General features: G+C 35.7%; 1 protein-coding gene across 1 annotated transcript in view; it reads left to right on the forward strand.

Annotated features, from left to right (window-relative positions):
- The first annotated feature begins 484 nt into the window (after positions 1-484).
- cog6 (component of oligomeric golgi complex 6) overlaps positions 485-21,914 on the forward strand; it is a 55,880-nt gene continuing 34,450 nt past the window's right edge. The window contains exons 1-4 of the mRNA XM_007236712.4: positions 485-673; positions 3,531-3,674; positions 3,774-3,845; positions 5,090-5,148. Coding sequence (XP_007236774.2) covers positions 533-673; positions 3,531-3,674; positions 3,774-3,845; positions 5,090-5,148 — 416 coding nt within the window. The 5' untranslated portion in view covers positions 485-532. The remainder of the gene's footprint in view (positions 674-3,530; positions 3,675-3,773; positions 3,846-5,089; positions 5,149-21,914) is intronic.

The raw sequence follows: 21,914 nt of genomic DNA on the forward strand, positions 1-21,914 counted from the left end.
AAAATATGAAATAATGCAAATAATATGAAATACTAAATAATATACAAAATAATAAAAAATACAAAATAATATCTTATAATATAAAATAATAAATAGTATCAATTAATATAAAACCCAAAATGCTTATTTTATATTATTTTGCATTTTAGTTTTTTTTATACAAAAATAACATAGAACAATAAATTATATTATATTGTATTTATATTATTCTGTATTTTAAATTATTTAGTATTTCATTTTATGTTATATATAAAATACATAATAATATAAAACACTAAATAATGTTTCAAGTGTTTCTACCCTTTTTAGTTAAAAAAAAAAAAAAAAAAAAAAATGGGTGATGTATAATGCTGTTTAAAACTGAGAATAATTTTACTCCACGTTAAAAATGCATATTATACTGTTTTTTCCCCTTATTCTCCCTCTATAGAGTGTATCTGTTAACCCCGGAACGGTGTGTGGAGCGGAGCGGTGTTGCAGTCGGGCGGTGTTTCTGCGCTGCTGCTGCGGGGTGACGTGGTTTGGTTTGGTTATGATGGCGGACACTAAAGCAGAAAGTTCAGCTGACAGCTCAGCTCTGATCCCGAACAGCGGCAATGTCTCCTCACAGACCAACAACCCGCTCACCAGGAAGCTCAATAAGATCCTGGAGACCAGGCTGGATAATGATAAAGTGAGTGCGGGCTTTATTATTGCCGGTTTTGCTGGTAAAACCTCGCTAAAACTCACAGCCTGTAGGCTAAGTTAGCTTAGCTAAGCTAACAAACAAACACAGATCTGCAGGTTCAGATACTTTGTATCAGTGATGTAGATTCAGTAATGAAGTCTGCTGGTGAGCCCGGGTTAAACTCCACAAGGGTAACGTTGGCTCTGTATAGCTAAATAATAACCAACAGCTAAGTCTGTCTGTTAGCTAGCTATCATTAACTGCTTGGGACCAACCTATCTTAAATATCAGCTGTTAAGGCACGACTTACACCAGCTATAACACTTCTGCCCACATTTTAGTCACAATGTTATTTTAGGTTGAATTGTGTAGCCTGCCTCTTCACGACTTAATGTGAAATGTGTAACTTTAGCTACTGATACTAGTACTTCTCTGTTGTAGCATTTTATTGGTTTAATATAACTTAGCTCATTTGTTAATTATTTAAATAAATCCATTTCTATGCACTAAACCCTTTCACTAAAGTAGACTCCCTGAAGTGGAGTCTCTGTGTGCGTCCAGAAACATTTCCTTCTGCTTCTGTCCTCCCCTTCTTTCCTACAGCTCTTCTCCTTCCCCTGAAAAACATGGAGTAAAAGAGCAGGAGGAATAGAGAGAAGGAGGAGAAATTGGGGAAATGGGACAGAGGATCCCTTTTCATAGGATTTTGAGTTCTGATGAGCTAAACCAATCATTACCAATTATCATAATATTATATTTTATTTATAGCTCCAAGTACAAAAAAATGGCTTATGATATATTAATTTCCATTAGTAGCTTCTGGATATTCAGTTTTATAAACTTTAGAAAGACATAAGCCCTTTCCGTACAGGATTAATTCTTTGGGGGTTCTGGGGTAATTTTCTCTTTTGTGGGGGTCCTCTATGATTTTATTCCCGTCCGGAACGACCATGTATGTGTTTTTCTCAGAGAAAATTACTGTTTTACACTGAAATCCATGGTCGTCTGGTAATTCTAGCTCTGTCCGGACTCACATCTGTGAGTTCCATCACCTAGCATCTAATACAATAGCTATTTGTCCACTGCCACGCACCTTAATTACACTTCGACAGTGTGTTTCCACAGAGATCCACGTAACCACAACAGCAAGTGGAAATGGAGGAGCTACTGAACGAGATATCATGTGACCAAGAAAGACAAAAAGACTCACTGGGTCCTCCTTTTTTTCTATTGCAGTCCGCATGCAAGAGTTTTAACACTGAGTAGAAGTGTGAAATAATTTTAACAAACTTCCCCCTGAGAATCTAATCCCTTCTGGATGGGGCTATATAGGGCTTTTCCACCTACGTGGAATCGGCACCGTTCTGGTTGGCAAACCTTATTTTAAACCGGTTCGCCGTGTTTCCACCAACAAAAGTAGGTTCCGAAACCAAGAGCGTTCGTTCGCAGCGGGAACCAAAGAATACTAGGTTCCTCAGCGCGAACCGTGACGACATCTGTGGGCGTGTCTGAGAAAGCACGGTGTTCAGCTGGTAAAACGGTATTTACTCTGGATTTGGTGTTCTCCGGAGTTTCAGGATAAAATTGAAGGGAGAACTAGGAGGGAGAAACTCTACGGTGAAGTAGTGGAGGATTTATCTCGGGCAGGATATGTATGCACGGAAGAGCAAGTGATAAACAAGCTGAAAATGCTTAAAAATGGAGTGGAGCTGAGCGGGGGAGTGTCCCGGCTTTTAATGATTTGCTGGACAGCGTGCTGGGCAGTAGGTCAGCCAATCAGATGACTGGGGCGCTGAATTCGGCCACAGGAGCAGACCAGTCCAACCCTGGCTCTCTGACTCCGTCCACATCAGAGTTCTTTTGGTGGAAAAGCGCTAATTGTGGAGTTTTGGCTGAACCAACTGCTTTCTGAGCAGCACAGTGCCTCTTACATAAATATGTGCTTTACACTGCTGAACAATACACAAGCCACAAGCTAAAATGCTATCTCAAAGTTAACACACTGACCAGCTAGTCATTAGCCACAGAATAACATGTAACAAATTGTTACACTGCTACTCTAAAAACATTTCAGAGACTTAGAGTTAACTACAAAACATATAGTTAAATACAAATTAGGGCAAATGGATGCTAATTAGTACTAATCTGTCAAGCTTTAGAATTGATTAAGATGCACCTTGGTTAAGACCTCATCTCTGTCCTGTAATCTGGGATTTGATTGCTTAAATGCTGGCAGCTGCTGCATCTCATGCCTTCTACTTAAAATGCGACTGTTTATTTGTTGCCTCTTTGGTTAAAAGGCTCTTTTAAACTGTCTGTTTTTAAAATATATTTGGTCAGATATATTTTTAGTTATTCTTTTGTTACATCTTTCTCTTTATACTTGAAATCTATTTATGACTTCCTCTGCATTCTCATCAAATCATAGGGTCCTAAGTTTGACGACAGCTGTGTGCTATTACAGTAAAATATACAGGAATTAAAAGTTTTTTAACTCCAGTATGACCCATCCACAAAGACAGTCACAATACTCATGTGTGTGATTGCCATTTTAGTTGATATATTGTCTACTGAGATTAGTCTTCTTAAAGTTGTGATATTTAGCAAGACATTCACAGTTTGTATACAGTATAAAATTAAGCTGCTAATGTTGCTAATTATTAAAAAAGTTAATTAAACACAAATTACACGGAAATCCAATGTTCTAGAATTACGGAAGCAGTGAGTGAATGTTAGTGACTTTTTTTAAAGAGTTTATAACACGTCAGCACATTATTGTGCTTCCTCTGCTTTTGGAAGTATCTAGGAAAGTTCACCAGTAAATCTTTCTTAAATTGATTATGTATGTTCTCTCTACTTGTAGGAGATGCTGGAGGCTCTGAAGTCGCTGTCGGTGTTCTTTACTGAGAACAGTCTACGCACTCGGAGGAACCTGAGGGGAGACATTGAGAAGCGCAGTCTCTCCATCAATGAAGAATTTGTGCGGATATTTAAAGGCGTGAAAGAGGTTAGGCTGTGGTATTTAATTTTAATAAAATGTAGCAGTTTTATTACGGCATTAGTGCAACAGGTCATGTCTGTTTAAATCTTTCTTTTTAATCTTTAGGAGCTGGAGAGTATAAATGAAGATGTTCAAGCCATGAGTTCCTGTTGTGAAGAAATGACCAGTAGGTTAAAGGTGTGTTTTTCTTCTGACACATTCAAAATGTTAATATACTGAAGGCTTATAGAGCTGTTTTTACTTGTAGGGGTGTGCAGTATCATATCATACACAATAATATTGCTAAAAATGTTTAATGTTGTTATCGCAAAAATACTCTGAAATATTGTGATATTACTTTAGTGGCATATGGGCCATCGGGGTATGTACTATTTTTTGCTGTTTGAATAAAAAGGAAAATTCACACTGTTCATATTTCCTATTTATTGATTTAACCTCAATCCTGGATATATGTAGTGTGTCATGACATGTAGTGTGTCATGACATCATTGACTGTGACAATCTGGTGAAAATCTCAGTTAGGGGTGTGCCATATCCAATTGTGAAATACAATAACATTGCCAAATAGACTTTGATATTCATTTGGTTGAGGTAGTGTATTTTTGAAATTACATATTTTTTAATTTAATGTTTTTTTATATTGCCAAGAATGTAGTTATCACAAATTACTGTGAATATTATGATATTATTTTATGGCCATATCGCCCACCCCTATTTCCTAAATCAAATTGAAATACAGTAGGATTTTTGAGCTAGTTTTTGTGGTCAAGGATAAAACAGTTTAAAATTGTCAGATTATTAAGAGTGCTTTAAGAAAAGAGAGCTTTTGTTTTAGCAAATGGTCAAAACTAATTAACAGCTCTTATAATTTTATAAACAATATTTATTGCAATTTAATATCTTATAGTTAAGATATCTTAATATCCTAACCACAGCTTAAGTACAGCTTCATATTAACACTGAGAGTGTACCATCCCAAAATTGGTGACAATGTAAACAATCATATCTACCTGCTGTTTGCAAAAATCTTTAAATGAATGTTTCATTAAATTCATACAGAAGATAAAAAGATCTATGCAATTAATAATAAGATATAAAATGAGTTTAAAGTTAATGTATAATACATTTTTACATTCTCTGAAAAATCTTAACTGAAATAGTGTTAAATTAAATTTGGACTACTTTTTGATTGAAATGTTTAATTGAAAGCAGAATATAATGTACAGGCTAGGTTTAATCTCTGTCCAAGAAACCAGCCATCTAAGGTAAAATGCTACTAATGGAGTTGTTTTGTTTAAGACTAGCCTTAATCCATTTACAGAAAGCTAAACCCAAAAGGTAAAAACCAATTAACTGATTCCACATAATTTTTGCATTGTGCTCATTGTATTCTGTTCTGTGGCTTCTGTTTATTTCAACAGGCAGCTAAAGAACAAACCCAGGACTTGATTTTGAAAACCAACAAACTACAAGGAGAAAAGTAAGTGAATTTTTATGAAATTATGTCTGGCAGCTCTTTTTAAGTCATAAAAACAACGAAGACCCGATTTACACCAGATCACTTTGTTTCTTTAGTACGACGAATATATCAGAAGGCCAAGTGAACACACTTTATTGAACATGCACATTTAACACTCAAAGTGGTAGTGGAACAAAGTAAGTGAACTTCTGGAATCAATAGTTAATTGACCCCCTCTTTACTGCAATAACCCCAACCAGGCACTTCCTTTAGCTGTGGTTTAGACCTGCACATCGTTCAGGAGGAATTGTAGCCCATTAATCCTGGCAGAACTAGCTCTTAGCTCTGTTATTTTTTGGATGCCTCAAGTATACGCATATATTCAAATCAAGCCATAGTATTAAAGATCTGGGCTATGATTTGGCCACTCCGAAAGGCAGGTTTTGTTTGTATCAGGCTATTCTGTTGTTGAGCTGAACTGCTCTGGTGTTGTGGGCCATTGTCCTGTTGCATTATCTGATTTCTGCAGAGTTTTAGCTGATAGACAGATACTTTTGCATTACCCAGTAGATTTTTTTTTTTGGAGATACACTTGGGAAATCCTCTTCCCCTTATAGATTATAAAAGCTGGCTAGGCCCTGATGCAGTGAAGCAGGCCCAAACCATGATCTTTCCGCCATCATACTTTGTTTGGGATGGTGTTGTGCGGTGTCACCAACTCAAAGTTTAAAAAAGACATAAATGATTATAATATGTTTTGTTAGTATTTTAGACACTATAAATTTGTCAATAACCTTGCCTTGGATGAAGATCAAATCTAATTTTGACAAATTTATGTAGAAAACCATGAAATTTCAAATGGTTCACATTAATTCTTTTGCCACTGTATACAAAAACGATCCGCAAAATGAATTTTATAATTATATATATATATATATATATATATATATATATATATATATATATATATATATATATATATATATATATATATAATTTCTGTGAAGAAATAAAAACAGAAAGAGGCAAAAATGTAGTTTCACTTTCTCCCAAAAGTTCCATCATAAGTATCACTCCTGCAAGAGGCGGGGCCTTTCTGGTGACATCACTAGGCAGCCACACGAGGACTCACCCATCCTTGGTTTCATCCCCAGGCTTCAGATTTAGGATAAAATACTGTACCTTGAAAATCAGTTTGCATATGCAAATGTGCTGCTGGTGGTGTTCACAAATAGCCTTCCTTAGTTAAACTGTAAATATCAAATCCTAATTCTGCACATGCTGTCAGACATTGTTTTACATTGTTTTCTGGCAGCCAAGACTAGGACTGGGTTTGGACGACTGCCACAAGCTACAGTGTTATTTATATTCCCTTTATTGATTTTTAAGTTCTTGTTAATACAAGAGATATTCTGATGTGTTGTAGATGCCAGCCACTTTTTAGATGCTAATAATTGGCCTATGTATGCTCAGATAGTGGAGGAATTTGTATTAATCGGTACCAGTTTTTGGGGTAATATCAGCAGAAAGTGCTGGAGGGGAAAAATGAATCATGTATTCGCTCTAGTCCTCTTTAAGATCTAGTTGGATTTTTGGGACGTCTTGTTGCAAGCTGTGGAGTAGTGTTTTAATTTTGAGTGTTGTACCGAAGTATGAGCTTGATGGCTAACATTTATATACATTTATATATTCACCATAACTATAGTGGTTTAATTTAAAGCTTTTCTTGCTCATTTAACCTCAGAATTACCATTAAAATGAACTCTTTAAGAAGCTCTATTCAAAGAATACAGTGTCAAAGAACCTTTATCAGTACAGTATAAAAACTCATTTGCTTAAAATGCATAGTGCTTAATTTTTCCCGCACATGTATCATAAATGATGATGTGTGATGATCTTTTGACGTTTTAGGTCAAATTAATGCAGACATTTTGACAAACTCAAAAGTGATTACCAAAAAAATCAACCACTCCTGTATGTCCATATGCTTGTGGACACTACATTTAATGAATTTGTGTCCGTTTCTGTCACACCTGTGCAAATACTCACACACATAGATGGTCAAGTCTAGGGTTGCAACGGTATGAGATTTTCACGGTATGATAACCGTCTCGGAAAATACCGCGGTATCACGGTTATCACGGTATCACAGTTTGTTACATATATTATTAAACTGACCCTTAAAGAAATTACAACAAAGTTTTTTTGTTCAATTAACTATTTATTGTAGAAACTACACCATCAGGTGAAGGAAACCATGTTTTTCCACTACTCTTAAGGGCATTAAGAGTGTATATATATATAAAAAAAGTTGGTATATAACCAGATACTGCAGAAAGAGGGGATTTATTTCTGACATGATCCTCACAATAGAGATTTCTATTTTAAGGCTTTCACACCTTAAAACCTTCAACATATGAAAAACAGGCACGTCAGAATTTGAAAATTAACGCATGTAAATGAATGGCGTCTTTCACATCCAGTCCGGCCAGGACCTTTACACGGACACGTGAATCCATCGTAGCACGCACTTCACGCCTGTACCTGCGTGCCCAAATTTCGGATAACTCAGCGCTTTTGCGGGCGCTTACCGCATGGGTTGTGCACGACTACAAAGAGGTTTTATTTAGGTTATTTAGGTAAAATTATAAACTGAACACATACTTTGCGCTGCACAGCGGGGTGGTGTTCTCGGAGATGGAGAACAGGTTTGATGTATTTCCTCCTTTAGCTGTGACTACGGCCACATTGATTACAAGCTTGTTGATTACAAGATTACAAGTCTGTTTTCAGGCTGTTTGAATGAGCGAAATATGATCAGAATTATGTTAATTAACACTAACATAGAAGCATAGAACTATTATTTAATAAAAATGATTTTTAAGAACAGCTAAACACAGTGCGGAGAAGTTCACGTGCGAGAGAGAGACACAGAGAGAGAGAGAGATTTGCGTGTTCTGATGTGAGCTACTCACAGGTAAAGGTTCTCTTTTATCTCCTCGTGCTCATTTTAGTCCAATTCATAAGTCTGCAGCTCTCAGTGTTTTCTGTCGTATTTTGCGGCTAGCGCGAGCGCTTACAACTAACACCGCGGACCGCGAGGTGCAGCCGCGCTGCCGCTGTTATGCCGAATCCGACTCCCTGCTCAATCCGACTCCCGCTTCGCGGACAGAATCGGCACAACACCTCCCGCTGTAGAACTGCGGGAGTGAAAACAGCGCTTATAAATAAGTTAGTTAAGTTTCACTTTCAGTTTTCGTTATTTGGTTCGTTTTCATTAACAATAATAATTGGTTACTTAGCATTAACATTGTGATTATCACACCAGAGCTTTATTTAAAAATAAAATATATAATTAAAAAACAGATGCCTACATCTCAGACTATTTTCTGGAGCCCAACCCGACCCGGCCCGAGGAATGTGGTGGGAAATCTCGGCCCGAACGGACCCGATTTCGGGTCGGTCCTCGGGTCAGGTCTGGTTCGGGCAGAGAATCTAGGCTCTAGTCTGATGCACTTTCTGCCATTCTCACCGCTGTGTGCTGAGTAGCTGAAGCGGAGCAGAGTTGCGCATGCGCGGGTGACTTTCTCCGCTGGCTTGCGTTTTACCGGTAATAAGCAAACACGCACGGTATGATAACCGTGCATTTTAATACCACGGTATACCGTGAAACCGGTTACCGCTGCAACCCTAGTCAAGTCCTTTTAAGAGAAGTATTGTCAATAGAATAGGACCCCTATAATTAGGGCTGGGTATCGTTTTTAACACTTTTTGGTACCGGTTCCAATACAATATTTTGAATTCCATACAGATACCTAAATGATACTTATTTTAAATATTTTTTTCAAAATTGTAACAAAAAAAAATATTATTACAATTATAATAGCTAGGGGTGAGACGATACAGAAAATTCACAGTTCGGTTCACACCTCATTATAAACCCCGCGGATCGGTACGTTTAGAGGCTGGGCATTCTGTATAGCTGCACCTTTATTAACTTCATAGTAACAATGGATCTTTATTATAATCATGTTTTATTTTTTGGGATGGAATATTGTAACAGGGCTTGAGCACTTTTATTAAATGCTTAAAAACAGGGTTTTCTCCTACTGTCATCATGAGAGGCTCCATCTTTTTGGATCTTGTTGAAACAAACAGTGAACATGTTTGTGGTGCTTTTATTAAGAAGAAAAATCATTGCTTGTGCTTAAAGTACAATATTACAAGTTCTTTTTAAAAAAATGTCAGTCTTAAATTGACTAAATTACAGTCAAATTCTATTAGTGGTGTCAATCATTTTCATTATTTAGAGTCATGATTCTTTTTTTTTAATGCTGCTAGTTCCCTGTATTTTTGAGAAGGGGCAGTAATAATATTGTAGTGTGGTAAAGCTTTTTTTACTGTATTATAATATCTCAGAAGAGAGAGAGAGAGAGAGAGAAAGTAGGGAGAAGAATGTGACAGAGGGAGAGACAGAGCGAGTGAGAGAGAGACTCTCTCCTCTTGTTTGCTGCTGGGCACCGATAGGGTTGTTTTTAACTCGCTGTGTTTGAACTCTCCGCATTCGGCCCGTTTATGCACATTTCATGCAAAATATTGAAAACAGGCACTGGTTTTCTTTTAGCACAGAGACATTTCAGTCTGTGCATTTTTAGTATTGAATTTTAATACTCATGCACCAAGTATTGAGCAAAGAAAACTCCCTCACACTAAGAGGAAGAAAGCTTAGAAGGAACTAAGGGAGCTTTCACACCTGAAAGTCCGGACCGTGGTCTGAACCAAGGTTCATGTGTTTGCTACATTGTATATATTTGGTCCGCTTATCTTTGTTTTCACACTGCCGTTTAGGGAGCGCACCAAAGATCTTTGTGTGATACTCCTACATCCTTTCATCATCACTTACATATCGATGCGTTTTCCTTGACTTGATGATGATTGGTTTTAGAAGGACATGCATCTGACATTGACGTGTTGACAATTCAGCGGGTGGTTTTCAGGATGAGCATAAAATGAATGAACAGATTCATTTCGTCTCCATATTAGTGCTGCTATTGTGGTTTTTATACCAGCAGCAGCAACTTCAGGCACAGTACTCCTAGGTTAGTTCAAATTCGCCAAACGAACGCGCTTGTCCTGAAGCAACTGTATCCGCGGCTCATTTTTCCTGCTTTTCCGGTTATTTTTCTTCTTCTGCTGCCGTTGTTAAGGAACGCCTGCTCAGCATCCTGTAATTGGTCCGAAAATTCGAACCATCCAGAAAAGCGCTTTCACACTGCAAGCGAACCAGACCATGGTTCAGAAGATCCGGGCCGAGACCACCTCTCTTGGTCGGACCAAAATCTGGTCCTTTGGTCCAGGCCGTGGTTCGCGGACCCTTTCACACCTGCTACTTTGGTTTGGACCAAACTGAAAGTCAGAAAGTCCGGACCAAATGAGGCAGGTGTGAAAGCAACCTAAGACTCAGTAAGAGGAACCCATCCTCCTTTGGTCGAACCGGGAGAGCACAAACAGGTTATGAGTGCATAAATTGGTAATTAAATGTGTTCTGAACTTCATCCAAGTCACAACAATAGACAAACACAGTTTGTTTAAACTAATACCACATAAAAATTATATGTTTGCATGGTTTTATTGAACACATGTTAACATTCACAGTGAGGAGGGAAAAGGTATGGGAATCTCTGGATTTAAAAACATTTCCTGCAGTTGCAGATCAGACCTGCACAACAGTTAGGAGGAATTTTGGAGCATTCCTTTTCACTAAACTGTTTCATTTCAGCAATATTCTTGGGATATCGAGTGTGAATCGCTTTCTTGAGGTCATGGCACAGCATCTCAATTGGGTTGAGGTCAAGACTGGGCCATGCAGAAGGCATATTTTCTTCTGTTGAAGCCATTCGGTTAACATACTTTTTCTTAGCAACTGTATATGGTGTTGCTGTTTCAAGGTAAAGCCATTAGGTCGTCTTTTGTAATGTTTACCTGTTTAGTAATTGTATTGTTTGCTATAGTTTTGGAATACCTACAAAAGACTAGAGTGTATGAGAAACTTTCAATATTTTTGCTTTGTGTGCATCGTCAGTGCAGTTTCGGTAATGCGCTTACTGTTCTATTTGCTCAAGCTTGCAAACTGTAGACACTGGTGTTGGTTATTAAAAAACAGTTTGTGGAAACATGCAGTTTCAGCTGAATTGCACATCTCTCCACTGCACGAAACAAAGGCCTTTGATGGCCTGCTGTTCTATTTCTGTTGTTGGTAGAAATACAAACCACTGTTGAAGCAGAACCCTCTCGAGAATAATCTGAGTTTTCTGTTTCTCGCATCTTTGTCTTTCTGACATCGAGTGTTATTTGATGCTGCTTTTGTCCTGTCTTAGCCAAGGGTTTCGCCACACCGCTGTTCAGCCTTTGCTGCGCTCCCATCTCTTGTTTGTACATGCGAGGAATATAAATGAATGTCCATACATTCATAGATTAGTCAGAAATTCGACTTTTGATTGGCTCTAATGAATGATTCATGAGCCAGCTCTGGATGCTTCATTCCCGACGTAGTTTGGTGCAGCATGTGTAATTAATACTCTCGTATCTCTTGTTTGCTGCTCTTTTTGAACTGATGGGTGAACTGATTATGGTCTCCAGAAGATAACACTCACAATGCAGACCCAGAAAGGAAGATTAAAAGCTTTTGTGTGGGTTCCTGTTGCAACATGAGCAGCTGAATGGCAGGTTATTAGAAGTATTCCTCTTGGGCCTGAGGACACGAGGACAGGGCACGGAGTCAGCGGGTGATGAATTGATGTCCTCAGCCCGGCATTTCCATCACCTTTTGCCACCCACAGATCAGCTTTACAGTCCTCGCTGGTGCCGCTCTGTTGTTTATGACCACTGAGAGACTGCCAATAAAACTCATTTGGGTGGAATTGATTGGAGTGTGGGGGCTTTCGAGGAGGTGACGTGAGCGTTCAGCAGAACGTCTCGCCTCATGATCCACTGCCGTGACAGAGTGTAAAAGACAGAGGAGGAGGAGGAAGATGGATTGAGCCGGAGAGAGAAATACTGAGTCTGTGCAGAGTTGGCAAGGTGTCTGCCAGAATTGGACAGACTGAAATGGACAGTCTGAGTGATTAAACAAGACTAAAGGCAGTAGAGATGAGCTGACTGTTGTGAGTTTGCCGTCTCCGTCTGACCTTGTGAAACCAATTCTACAGCTGGCTTGCTGGGCTGAGCAGTAGACGACAGCTGTGATGGTCAGCTGTTGAATCAGTGCTCTAGTGCCGTCCAGAGTCGTCTGGTTCTCCAAGTGCTAGAAGACACCTGAGACCTGATGTGGGGTGCATGATGTAGGTGAATGTTATTGGAACAGGTAGTACAATTTGTAGACTGTATTTTACAGGTTTCTTTCCCATTTTTACTTGGATGAAATGTCTCCTAATTGTTTGGCATTATTTTATACCCATAGTTTGTTAAAAGTGAGGGAGAAGAGCTTTTGAAAGTGTTGAAGACATTTAATCCTTTAATACTTTGATAGAATGTTAGATATTGGGTTAAGTATTCTGGCAGTGTTGGTCTTGGCAACAAAAATATCTGTAATATGTAATTAATGTTGTCCAAACCTTTCTTTTTTCAACTTTTTAGTTTGTCAAATACAAAAAGGTTGTAAAACCTGAAATTTAGAGTTAGACAATTAGTTGACTGAAATATAGTGACTTCTGTCTGAACTAGTTGTGTCATATTGTATTGGACGCAATAATAGCGGCAACATTTTTTAATATTGTGAACGATATTATACCACAAAATATCATGTTATCACCCACCTCTAATTATCACATCAGGGTACTACTTTTTTGCTATTTTTAGCAAAAGAAAAATTCACACTGTTCTCATTTCCCATTTTTTATATATGTATCTGCAAGCATCATTCATTTTAATTTAATCCTGGATAAATGGAGATATTTGGAGATATTTGGAGTGCATTATTAGTACCATGACATTCTGGATCATTGACTTCTGTTACAAATTGGATAACATTCTTGTATTTTTTATATCTCAGTTAGGGGTGTGCCTTACATATCGAATGCAATAATGAAATTAAAATTTAATTTTGACGCAGAAGGGTATTTTTGAATATTTTTTTTTTTAATTCAGTGTTTTGTCATATCTCAAAGAGTATCGTTATTGCGAAAAAATACCATGAAATTTCATGATTCATTTTTGGGCCTTATCACGCATCCCTAGTGTGAACAACTTTCTTTACATTCTTTTAATAGGAAACAATGTATAGATTAGGGATGCACCAATGTGGGAATCCTATGCCGATGTCGATATGAGATTACCCATGAACACATCTGCTGGGGCGGCTCTGTTTATTTACATTAATTAATTTAATAATTGTAGAACTAGGTGAACATGGAAAAACTATAAAAACATGGTAAAAATGTTGAACATGGTGTAAACATGGTAAAATGATAGAACCAGAGTAAAAAAATATGGTAAACATGGTAAAACTATAAAAACATAGTAAATCCCCTAAAACAATGTTAAAATTGTAGTAAATGTGGTAAAAACATGGTAAAACTATTAAAAAGTAGTCAAATCCTAAAAACATGGTAAAACTCTAAAAACATAGTAAATCCCTTAAAACAATGTTAAAATTATGGTAAACATGGTAAAAACATGGTAAAACTCTAAAAACATAGTAAATCCATTAAAACAATGTTACAATTATGGTAAATATAGTAAAAACATGGTAAAACTATAAAAACATAGTAAATCCCATAAAACAATGTTAAAATTATGGTAAACATGGTAAAAACATGGTAAAACTATAAAAACGTAGTCAAATCCCCTAAAACAATGTTAAAATTATAGTAAACGTGGTAAAAACATGGTAAAACTACAAAACATAGTAAAACCCTAAAAACATGTTAAAAATATAGTAAATGTGGTAAAAAAAACAGGCTAAACATAGTAGACCTGGTAAAAAACATGGTAAACTATAAAAACATGGTAGAAATATGGTAAACATGATAAACAAATATATGATAAACATGGTAAAACTATAATAACATGGTACAAGCATAGTAAACATGGTAAAAACATGGTAAAAATATAGTAAACATGGTAAAAACATGGTAAAAACATGGTAAAACTATAAAAATGTAGTAACCCCCCCCCCCCCCCCAAAAAAAGAAACATGGTAAAACTATGGATAAACATGGTAAAAGTCTAAAAAATGGTAAAACTATGGTAAACATGGTAAAACTATGGTAAACATGTTAAAAGTCTAAAAACAGTAAAACTGTGGTAAACATGGTAAAAGTCTGTAAACATGGTAAAACTATGGTAAACATGGTAAAAGTCTAAAAACATGGTAAAACTATGGTAAACATGGTAAAAGTCTAAAAACATGGTAAAACTATGGTAAACATGGTAAAAGTCTAAAAACATGGTAAAAGTCTAAAAACATGGTAAAACTATGGTAAACATGGTAAAAATATAAAAAAGTAGTAAATCCCTAAAAGTCATGGTAAAAATATTATAAACATGGTAAAAACATGGTAAACATGGTAAAAATATAAAATATATAGTGAGCGTTGTTAAAAGATGGTTAAACATAGTAAACATGGTCAACATTATGGTTAACAGTTAAAAATATAAAAACAGTAAAAACCCTAAAAAACATGGTAACAAAAATATAGTAAATGTGCTAAAAACATGGTAAAAGTATAAAAAGAGTAAAAATATGGTAAACGTGGTAAAAATAAGGTAAATATGGTAAAAACATTGGTAAAACTATAAAAACGTAGTAAAACCCTAAAAACATGGTAAAACTATAAAAAATTTAGTAAAACTATGGTAAACATGGTAAAAGTCTAAAAACATGGTAAAACTATGGTAAACATGGTAAAAGTCTAAAAACATGGTAAAACTATGGTAACCATGGTAAAACTATGGTAAACATGGGAAAAGTCTAAGAACATGGTAAAAGTCTAAGAACATGGTAAAACTATGGTAAACATGGTAAAAGTCTAAGAACATGGTAAAACTATGGTAAACATGGTAAAACTATGGTAAATATGGTAAAAAACTAAAAACATGGTAAAAGTCTAAAAACATGGTAAAACTATGGTAAACATGGTAAAACTATGGTAAACATGATAAAAGTCTGAAAACATGGTAAAACTATGGACAAACATGGTAAAAGTCTAAAAACATGGTAAAACTATGGTAAACATGGTAAAACTATGGTAAACATGTTAAAAGTCTAAAAACATAGTAAAACTGTGGTAAACATGGTAAAAGTCTAAAAACATAGTAAAACTATGGTAAACATGGTAAAACTATGGTAAACATGTTAAAAGTCTAAAAGCATAGTAAAACTGTGGTAAACATGGTAAAAGTCTAAAAACATGATAAAACTATGGTAAACATGGTAAAACTATGGTAAACATGGTAAAAGTCTAAAAACATAGTAAAACTATGGTAAACATGGTAAAACTATGGTAAACATGTTAAAAGTCTAAAAACATAGTAAAACTGTGGTAAACATGGTAAAAGTCTAAAAGCATGGTAAAACTATGGTAAACATGGTAAAACTATGGTAAACCTGGTAAAAGTCTAAAAACATGGTAAAACTATGGTAAACATGGTAAATATGGTAAATATGGTAAAAAAACTAAAAACATGGTAAAAGTCTAAAAACATGGTAAAACTATGGTAAACATGGTAAAACTATGGTAAACCTGGTAAAAGTCTAAAAACATGGTAAAACTATGGTAAATATGGTAAAACTATGGTAAACCTGGTAAAAGTCTAAGAACATGGTAAAACTATGGTAAACATGGTAAACATATAAAAAAGTAGTAAATCCCTAAAAGTCATGGTAAAAATATTATAAACATGGTAAAAACATGGTAAACATGGTAAAAATATAAAATATATAGTGAGCATTGTTAAAAGATGGTTATACATAGTAAACATGGTCAACAATATGGTTAACAGTTAAAAATATAAAAACAGTAAAAACCCTAAAAAACATGGTAACAAAAATATAGTAAATGTGCTAAAAACATGGTAAAAGTAAAAAACAGAGTAAAACTATGGTAAACATGGTAAAACTATGGTAAACCTGGTAAAAGTCTAAGAACATGCTAAAACTATGGTAAACATGGTAAAAGTCTAAGAACATGCTAAAACTATGGTAAACATGGTAAAAGTCTAAGAACATGCTAAAACTATGGTAAACATGGTAAAACTATGGTAAATATGGTAAAAAACTAAAAACATGGTAAAACTATGGTAAACATGGTAAAACTATGGTAAACATGGTAAAACTATGGTAAACATGATAAAAGTCTGAAAACATGGTAAAACTATGGATAAACATGGTAAAAGTCTAAAAACATGGTAAAACTATGGTAAACATGGTAAAACTATGGTAAACATGTTAAAAGTCTAAAAACATAGTAAAACTGTGGTAAACATGGTAAAACTATGGTAAACATGGTAAAACTATGGTAAACATGGTAAAAGTCTAAAAACATGGTAAAACTATGGTAAACATGGTAAAAGTCTAAAAACATGGTAAAACTATGGTAAACTTGGTAAAACTATGGTAAACATGTTAAAAGTCTAAAAACATAGTAAAACTGTGGTAAACATGGTAAAAGTCTAAAAACATGGTAAAACTATGGTAAACATGGTAAAACTATTGTTAACATGGTAAAAGTCTAAAAACATAGTAAAATTGTGGTAAACATGGTAAAGGTCTAAAAGCATGGTAAAACTATGGTAAACATGGTAAAACTATGGTAAACCTGGTAAAAGTCTAAGAACATGGTAAAACTATGGTAAATATGGTAAAAAACTAAAAACATGGTAAAAGTCTAAAAACATGGTAAAACTATGGTAAACATGGTAAAACTATGGTAAACCTGGTAAAAGTCTAAAAACATGGTAAAACTATGGTAAACCTGGTAAAAGTCTAAGAACATGGTAAAACTATGGTAAACATGGTAAAAGTCTAAGAACATGGTAAAACTATGGTAAACATGGTAAAACTATGGTAAACATGGTAAAAGTCTAAGAACATGGTAAAACTATGGTAAACATGGTAAAACTATGGTAAACATGGTAAAACTATGGTAAACCTGGTAAAAGTCTAAGAACATGGTAAAACTATGGTAAACCTGGTAAAAGTCTAAGAACATGGTAAAACTATGGTAAACATGGTAAAAATATAAAAAAAGTAGTAAATCCCTAAAAGTCATGGTAAAAAATATTATAAACATGGTAAAAACATGGTAAACATGGTAAAAATATAAAATATATAGTGAGCATTGTTAAAAGATGGTTATACATAGTAAACATGGTCAACAATATGGTTAACAGTTAAAAATATAAAAACAGTAAAAACCCTAAAAAACATGGTAACAAAAATATAGTAAATGTGCTAAAAACATGGTAAAAGTATAAAAAGAGTAAAAATATGGTAAACGTGGTAAAAAATAAGGTAAATATGGTAAAAAAAACATTGGTAAAACTATAAAAACGTAGTAAAACCCTAAAAACATGGTAAAACTATAAAAAATTTAGTAAAACTATGGTAAACATGGTAAAAGTCTAAAAACATGGTAAAACTATGGTAAACATGGTAAAAGTCTAAAATCATGGTAAAACTATGGTAAACATGGTAAAACTATGGTAAACATGGTAAAAGTCTAAGAACATGCTAAAACTATGGTAAACATGGTAAAACTATGGTAAACATGGTAAAAAACTAAAAACATGGTAAAACTATGGTAAACATGGTAAAACTATGGTAAACCTGGTAAAAGTCTAAGAACATGGTAAAACTATGGTAAACATGGTAAAACTATGGTAAACATGGTAAAAGTCTAAAAACATGGTAAAAGTCTAAAAACATGGTAAAACTATGGTAAACATGGTCAAAACATGGTAAAACTATGGTTAACATGGTAAAAGTCTAAAAACATGGTAAAACTATAAGAATGTAGTAAAACTATGGTGAACATGGTAAAACTCTAAAAACATGGTAAAACTATAAGAATGTAGTAAAACTATGGTGAACATGGTAAAACTCTAAAAACATGGTAAAACTATGGTAAACATGGTCAAAACATGGTAAAACTAAAAGAATGTAGTAAAACCCTAAAAAGACTTTGTAGAGTAGCTGTAGAGTAATATTATATACAGGATTTTACTCTGCTTATTCAGAGTTAAGTAGTTCAGAGTTACTGTTGTGCTGAGTAGCAATGTTCATTACAAGTCAGTGGATCATCAACATGATTTGTTTAAGCAGTTATTTTAAGGTAAAAAATGCTACATGGTGCTTCTTTTTCATGCAAGTCTCTCTGGATACGAGTATCTGTCTGTAGCTGTAGTGAATTAAACAAATTAACTTCAACAACAAGCATGAACATGAAAATAGCTCTGAATAAGTTTCAGAAGTTGCCTTATCTCCCATATTCTGTAAGAATGCATTTAAAAAACGAGCATTGTCAGTAGTTTTGGTTTTGACAGTGACAGTTTTGGTGCAGTGTCCTCTACAGAATCAAACTGTGTGTTCTATGAATATAGAGTGCATACTGTGGGTCTGCTGGCGTTTTGTCCTACGGTCCCTTTGGGAGCAGTTCTCTTTCAGTGATATTTTCATCAGTGCCTCCACAATGCACCGAGCCAGATGGGAGTGTTTCTGCCAGTCTGGCTGCTTTGTAACCTTCGCTGACATTTCTTGCCTCAAAGGGGAGATGCTGTGGGAGATGCAGGGCAAGGACACTCATTCAGGCTGCTCATTCACTTGGTAGGAGAAAAAGATCCGACCGAAAGCAGGAGCTCGAACACTAACACCCTATCTGTGGGCTCCCGTGTAGAAGCACTGTCCCGGCTGACCTTTAGGGGCTCTCTTTGTGATGGCTCTTGTGTTGGAGTTGGGTTGATTGTATAGACCAGCTTGCTGACCTTTTTATTTCAACTTTTCCAACAGCTTATTTTTGAAGTGCGTGACATGGCATTTTCAGATTGGACAAAAAAAACACAATGCGGAGGTGCAATGGCAGAGGATTGAGGTAGCGCTGGTGGCTTTTTCATTCTGGTTATATATATTTTTTAGAGATATGGAAATTATTTAATTTAAACTTGATTAAAAGGAAAAATGTAATAAAATTAGTGCACTCAGTAGCACTATTTAGTGATGTAAAAACGGCGTCCGAGTTTAAAAAGAAGGATCCATTTTGTTTATGGTAAGATATGGATTAAATGTCAGCTAATGACATTAGCCCTACCCCTCTGTTTGCTGTAGGGGTTGGGGAAGTGTTAGGGGTATATGACCCTTCAAACTGAGATTTTTCAGAGGCACACTCCAAACCGAGAACTATGAGAATCACTGGCAAGATTGCAGAACAACTGACCAAAGTAACTCTTGTACAGGGGTTGGACAATGAAACTGAAACACCTGGTTTTAGACCACAATAATTTATTGTCCCGACAAACAGTTCTGGTGGAAACAGGAGAGTTGAGGTGCACATTGAATTCTGCCGTGATTTGGGCAGCCATGGTTTTATGTTTTTGGATACAATCCGGGTTAGCACCCGGACATCCCTTTCAGACAGCTTCCTCTTGCATCCACAGTTAATCCTGTTGGATGTGGTTGGTCCTTCTTGGTGGTATGCTGACATTACCCTGGATACCGTGGCTCTTGATTAGGGCTGCCACAAACGATTATTTTTATAGTCGACTAATCACCGATTATTTTTTATGATTAGTCGACTAATCGGATCATACGTTAATTGAATATAAAACACAGTTTATCACAATAGAATGCAGCTGCTATTATACAACCAACATTAGATTTCAGCTATATGCTAACTAAAAATAAAAACAATTAAAATCATAGTTCATTAAACCTTTAATGAAATATGCAGCTTGTTGTAACAGACAATTATTTTACTGTTTAGCATAAAGTGTAAACAACTGTGTAAAATAAGGATAAGGCACTGGCATTTATGAAACATCTCAACCGTGAGGTTGTTTGAACTATTATGAAAAAAAAGTATATTAATAAAAAATGCCTCTCTGTCCAGATATTGTGTACATTACCGTACACAGGGCAGCGGTCTGCACAGATCTGATTGGCAGAGGAGAGCGTTTGGTGATTTTACACCACACATGACTGATCTGTGAGTTTACTGCACCGAAAAGCACTGAAAACAGAAGCCACTGTCAGAATGAAATCCTTCTCTGTAGTTTATCGGTTTGGGACGGCATTTGTGACAACGTCTGGGTCCGGATCCGGATCGCGGTCCGCCTATTAGTGACCTCTGTTTTAAAGCTATCAAGATGAGTAAGTTAAGTACTAAGTTAACGCTCTGTTTACGCTAATTTTAGCAGCTAAATAGCAATTTAGCTTCTTCGTCATTTAATCAGCCACAACATGCCTCCTTTTCAGGTGCTCGTGCATCGCGGTTGTGCTGCCGAGGAAGGCAAGTTCTTCATTGCAGATATTGCATTGCACGCGTTTCACTTTTATTTTCTTGGTGATCCCACACTTTTGAGTTCTGTAGCGGGGTAGCCATGAAACCAGAGCCTGTCTGTATAATGTCCTGAGATGTCGTCCACTACCTACCCCGGTTTCCACTACTGCGCATGTGCGTCCAGGACAGAAAGGCAGTCGCAGCAGTTTGGAGAGAAAAACAAAGAAAAAAAAAAAAACGACTAATCGACTATTAAATTAGTCGTCGACTATTTTAATAGTCGACATAATCGTGACTAGTCGACTAATCGTGGCAGCCCTACTCTTGATACATCACAAAGACTTGCTGTCTTGGTCACAGATGCGCCAGCAAGACGTGCACCAAAAATTTGTCCTCTTTTGAACTCTGGTATGTCACCCATAATGTTGTGTGCATTGCAATATTTTGAGCGGAACTGTGCTCTTACCCTGCTAATTGAACCTTCACACTCTGCTCTTACTGGTGCAATGTGCAATTAATGAAGATGCTTCATTAATGAAGGGTGCTTTAATTTAGCCATGAATCCTCCCACACTAAAATGACAGGTGTTTTTAAGTTTCATTGTCCAACCCCTGTATTTTCCTTGTTAAAAATAGATAACCACTATTTTATCATAGTTTGATTTGTATTTTCAATGTTTTATGGTCATTTTCTTCATAACAAGCATAAAAAATTGCGATTAGTACTTCTCGCTAGCTAGCTAAATTTCCTGTTCCTTCTTAAATGGTGCAACAGACAGCAGAGGCTGCATCATTTAAGGTGGAGCTACAAAAATGTTATTAAAGCAAGTAAAAGATGAAATAAGGGTTGGACAATAATAATTTATTGCTGCACCACCTTCCTCCTTTCTGAATATATACAATGAAAATTATCTACTGGTATCACACCAGCCCAACAGAGGCATCTGCAGGTTTCAATTGGTTGTCCCAATTCTTAAGGGGCACATTTTACCCCTTCCCCTTGTAACTCTGTTACCCTAAAAAAAAAAAAAAACAAGACATAGTGGTTCAAATTAGAAAATGGGATTGAGCCTTAGCGATGTAAATATGATGCTGCTGCTTCTGAGTTCAAAACATATGTTTTGTTTATACTTAAATATTGATTACATCTCATAGCTAATTAACTTACACCTGCTCTATTTACGGAACAGAAAATTTGATGGCTGTGATGTGTTTGGTTTTAAATTGCAAATAAGTAAATTGATAAAAAATTTAATCAGATTAATTACAACAATATTCTGTGATTAACTGCGATTTA

This window comes from Astyanax mexicanus, chromosome 18, assembly GCF_023375975.1.
Source record: "Astyanax mexicanus isolate ESR-SI-001 chromosome 18, AstMex3_surface, whole genome shotgun sequence".
In the NCBI taxonomy this organism is placed as follows: domain Eukaryota; kingdom Metazoa; phylum Chordata; class Actinopteri; order Characiformes; family Acestrorhamphidae; genus Astyanax; species Astyanax mexicanus.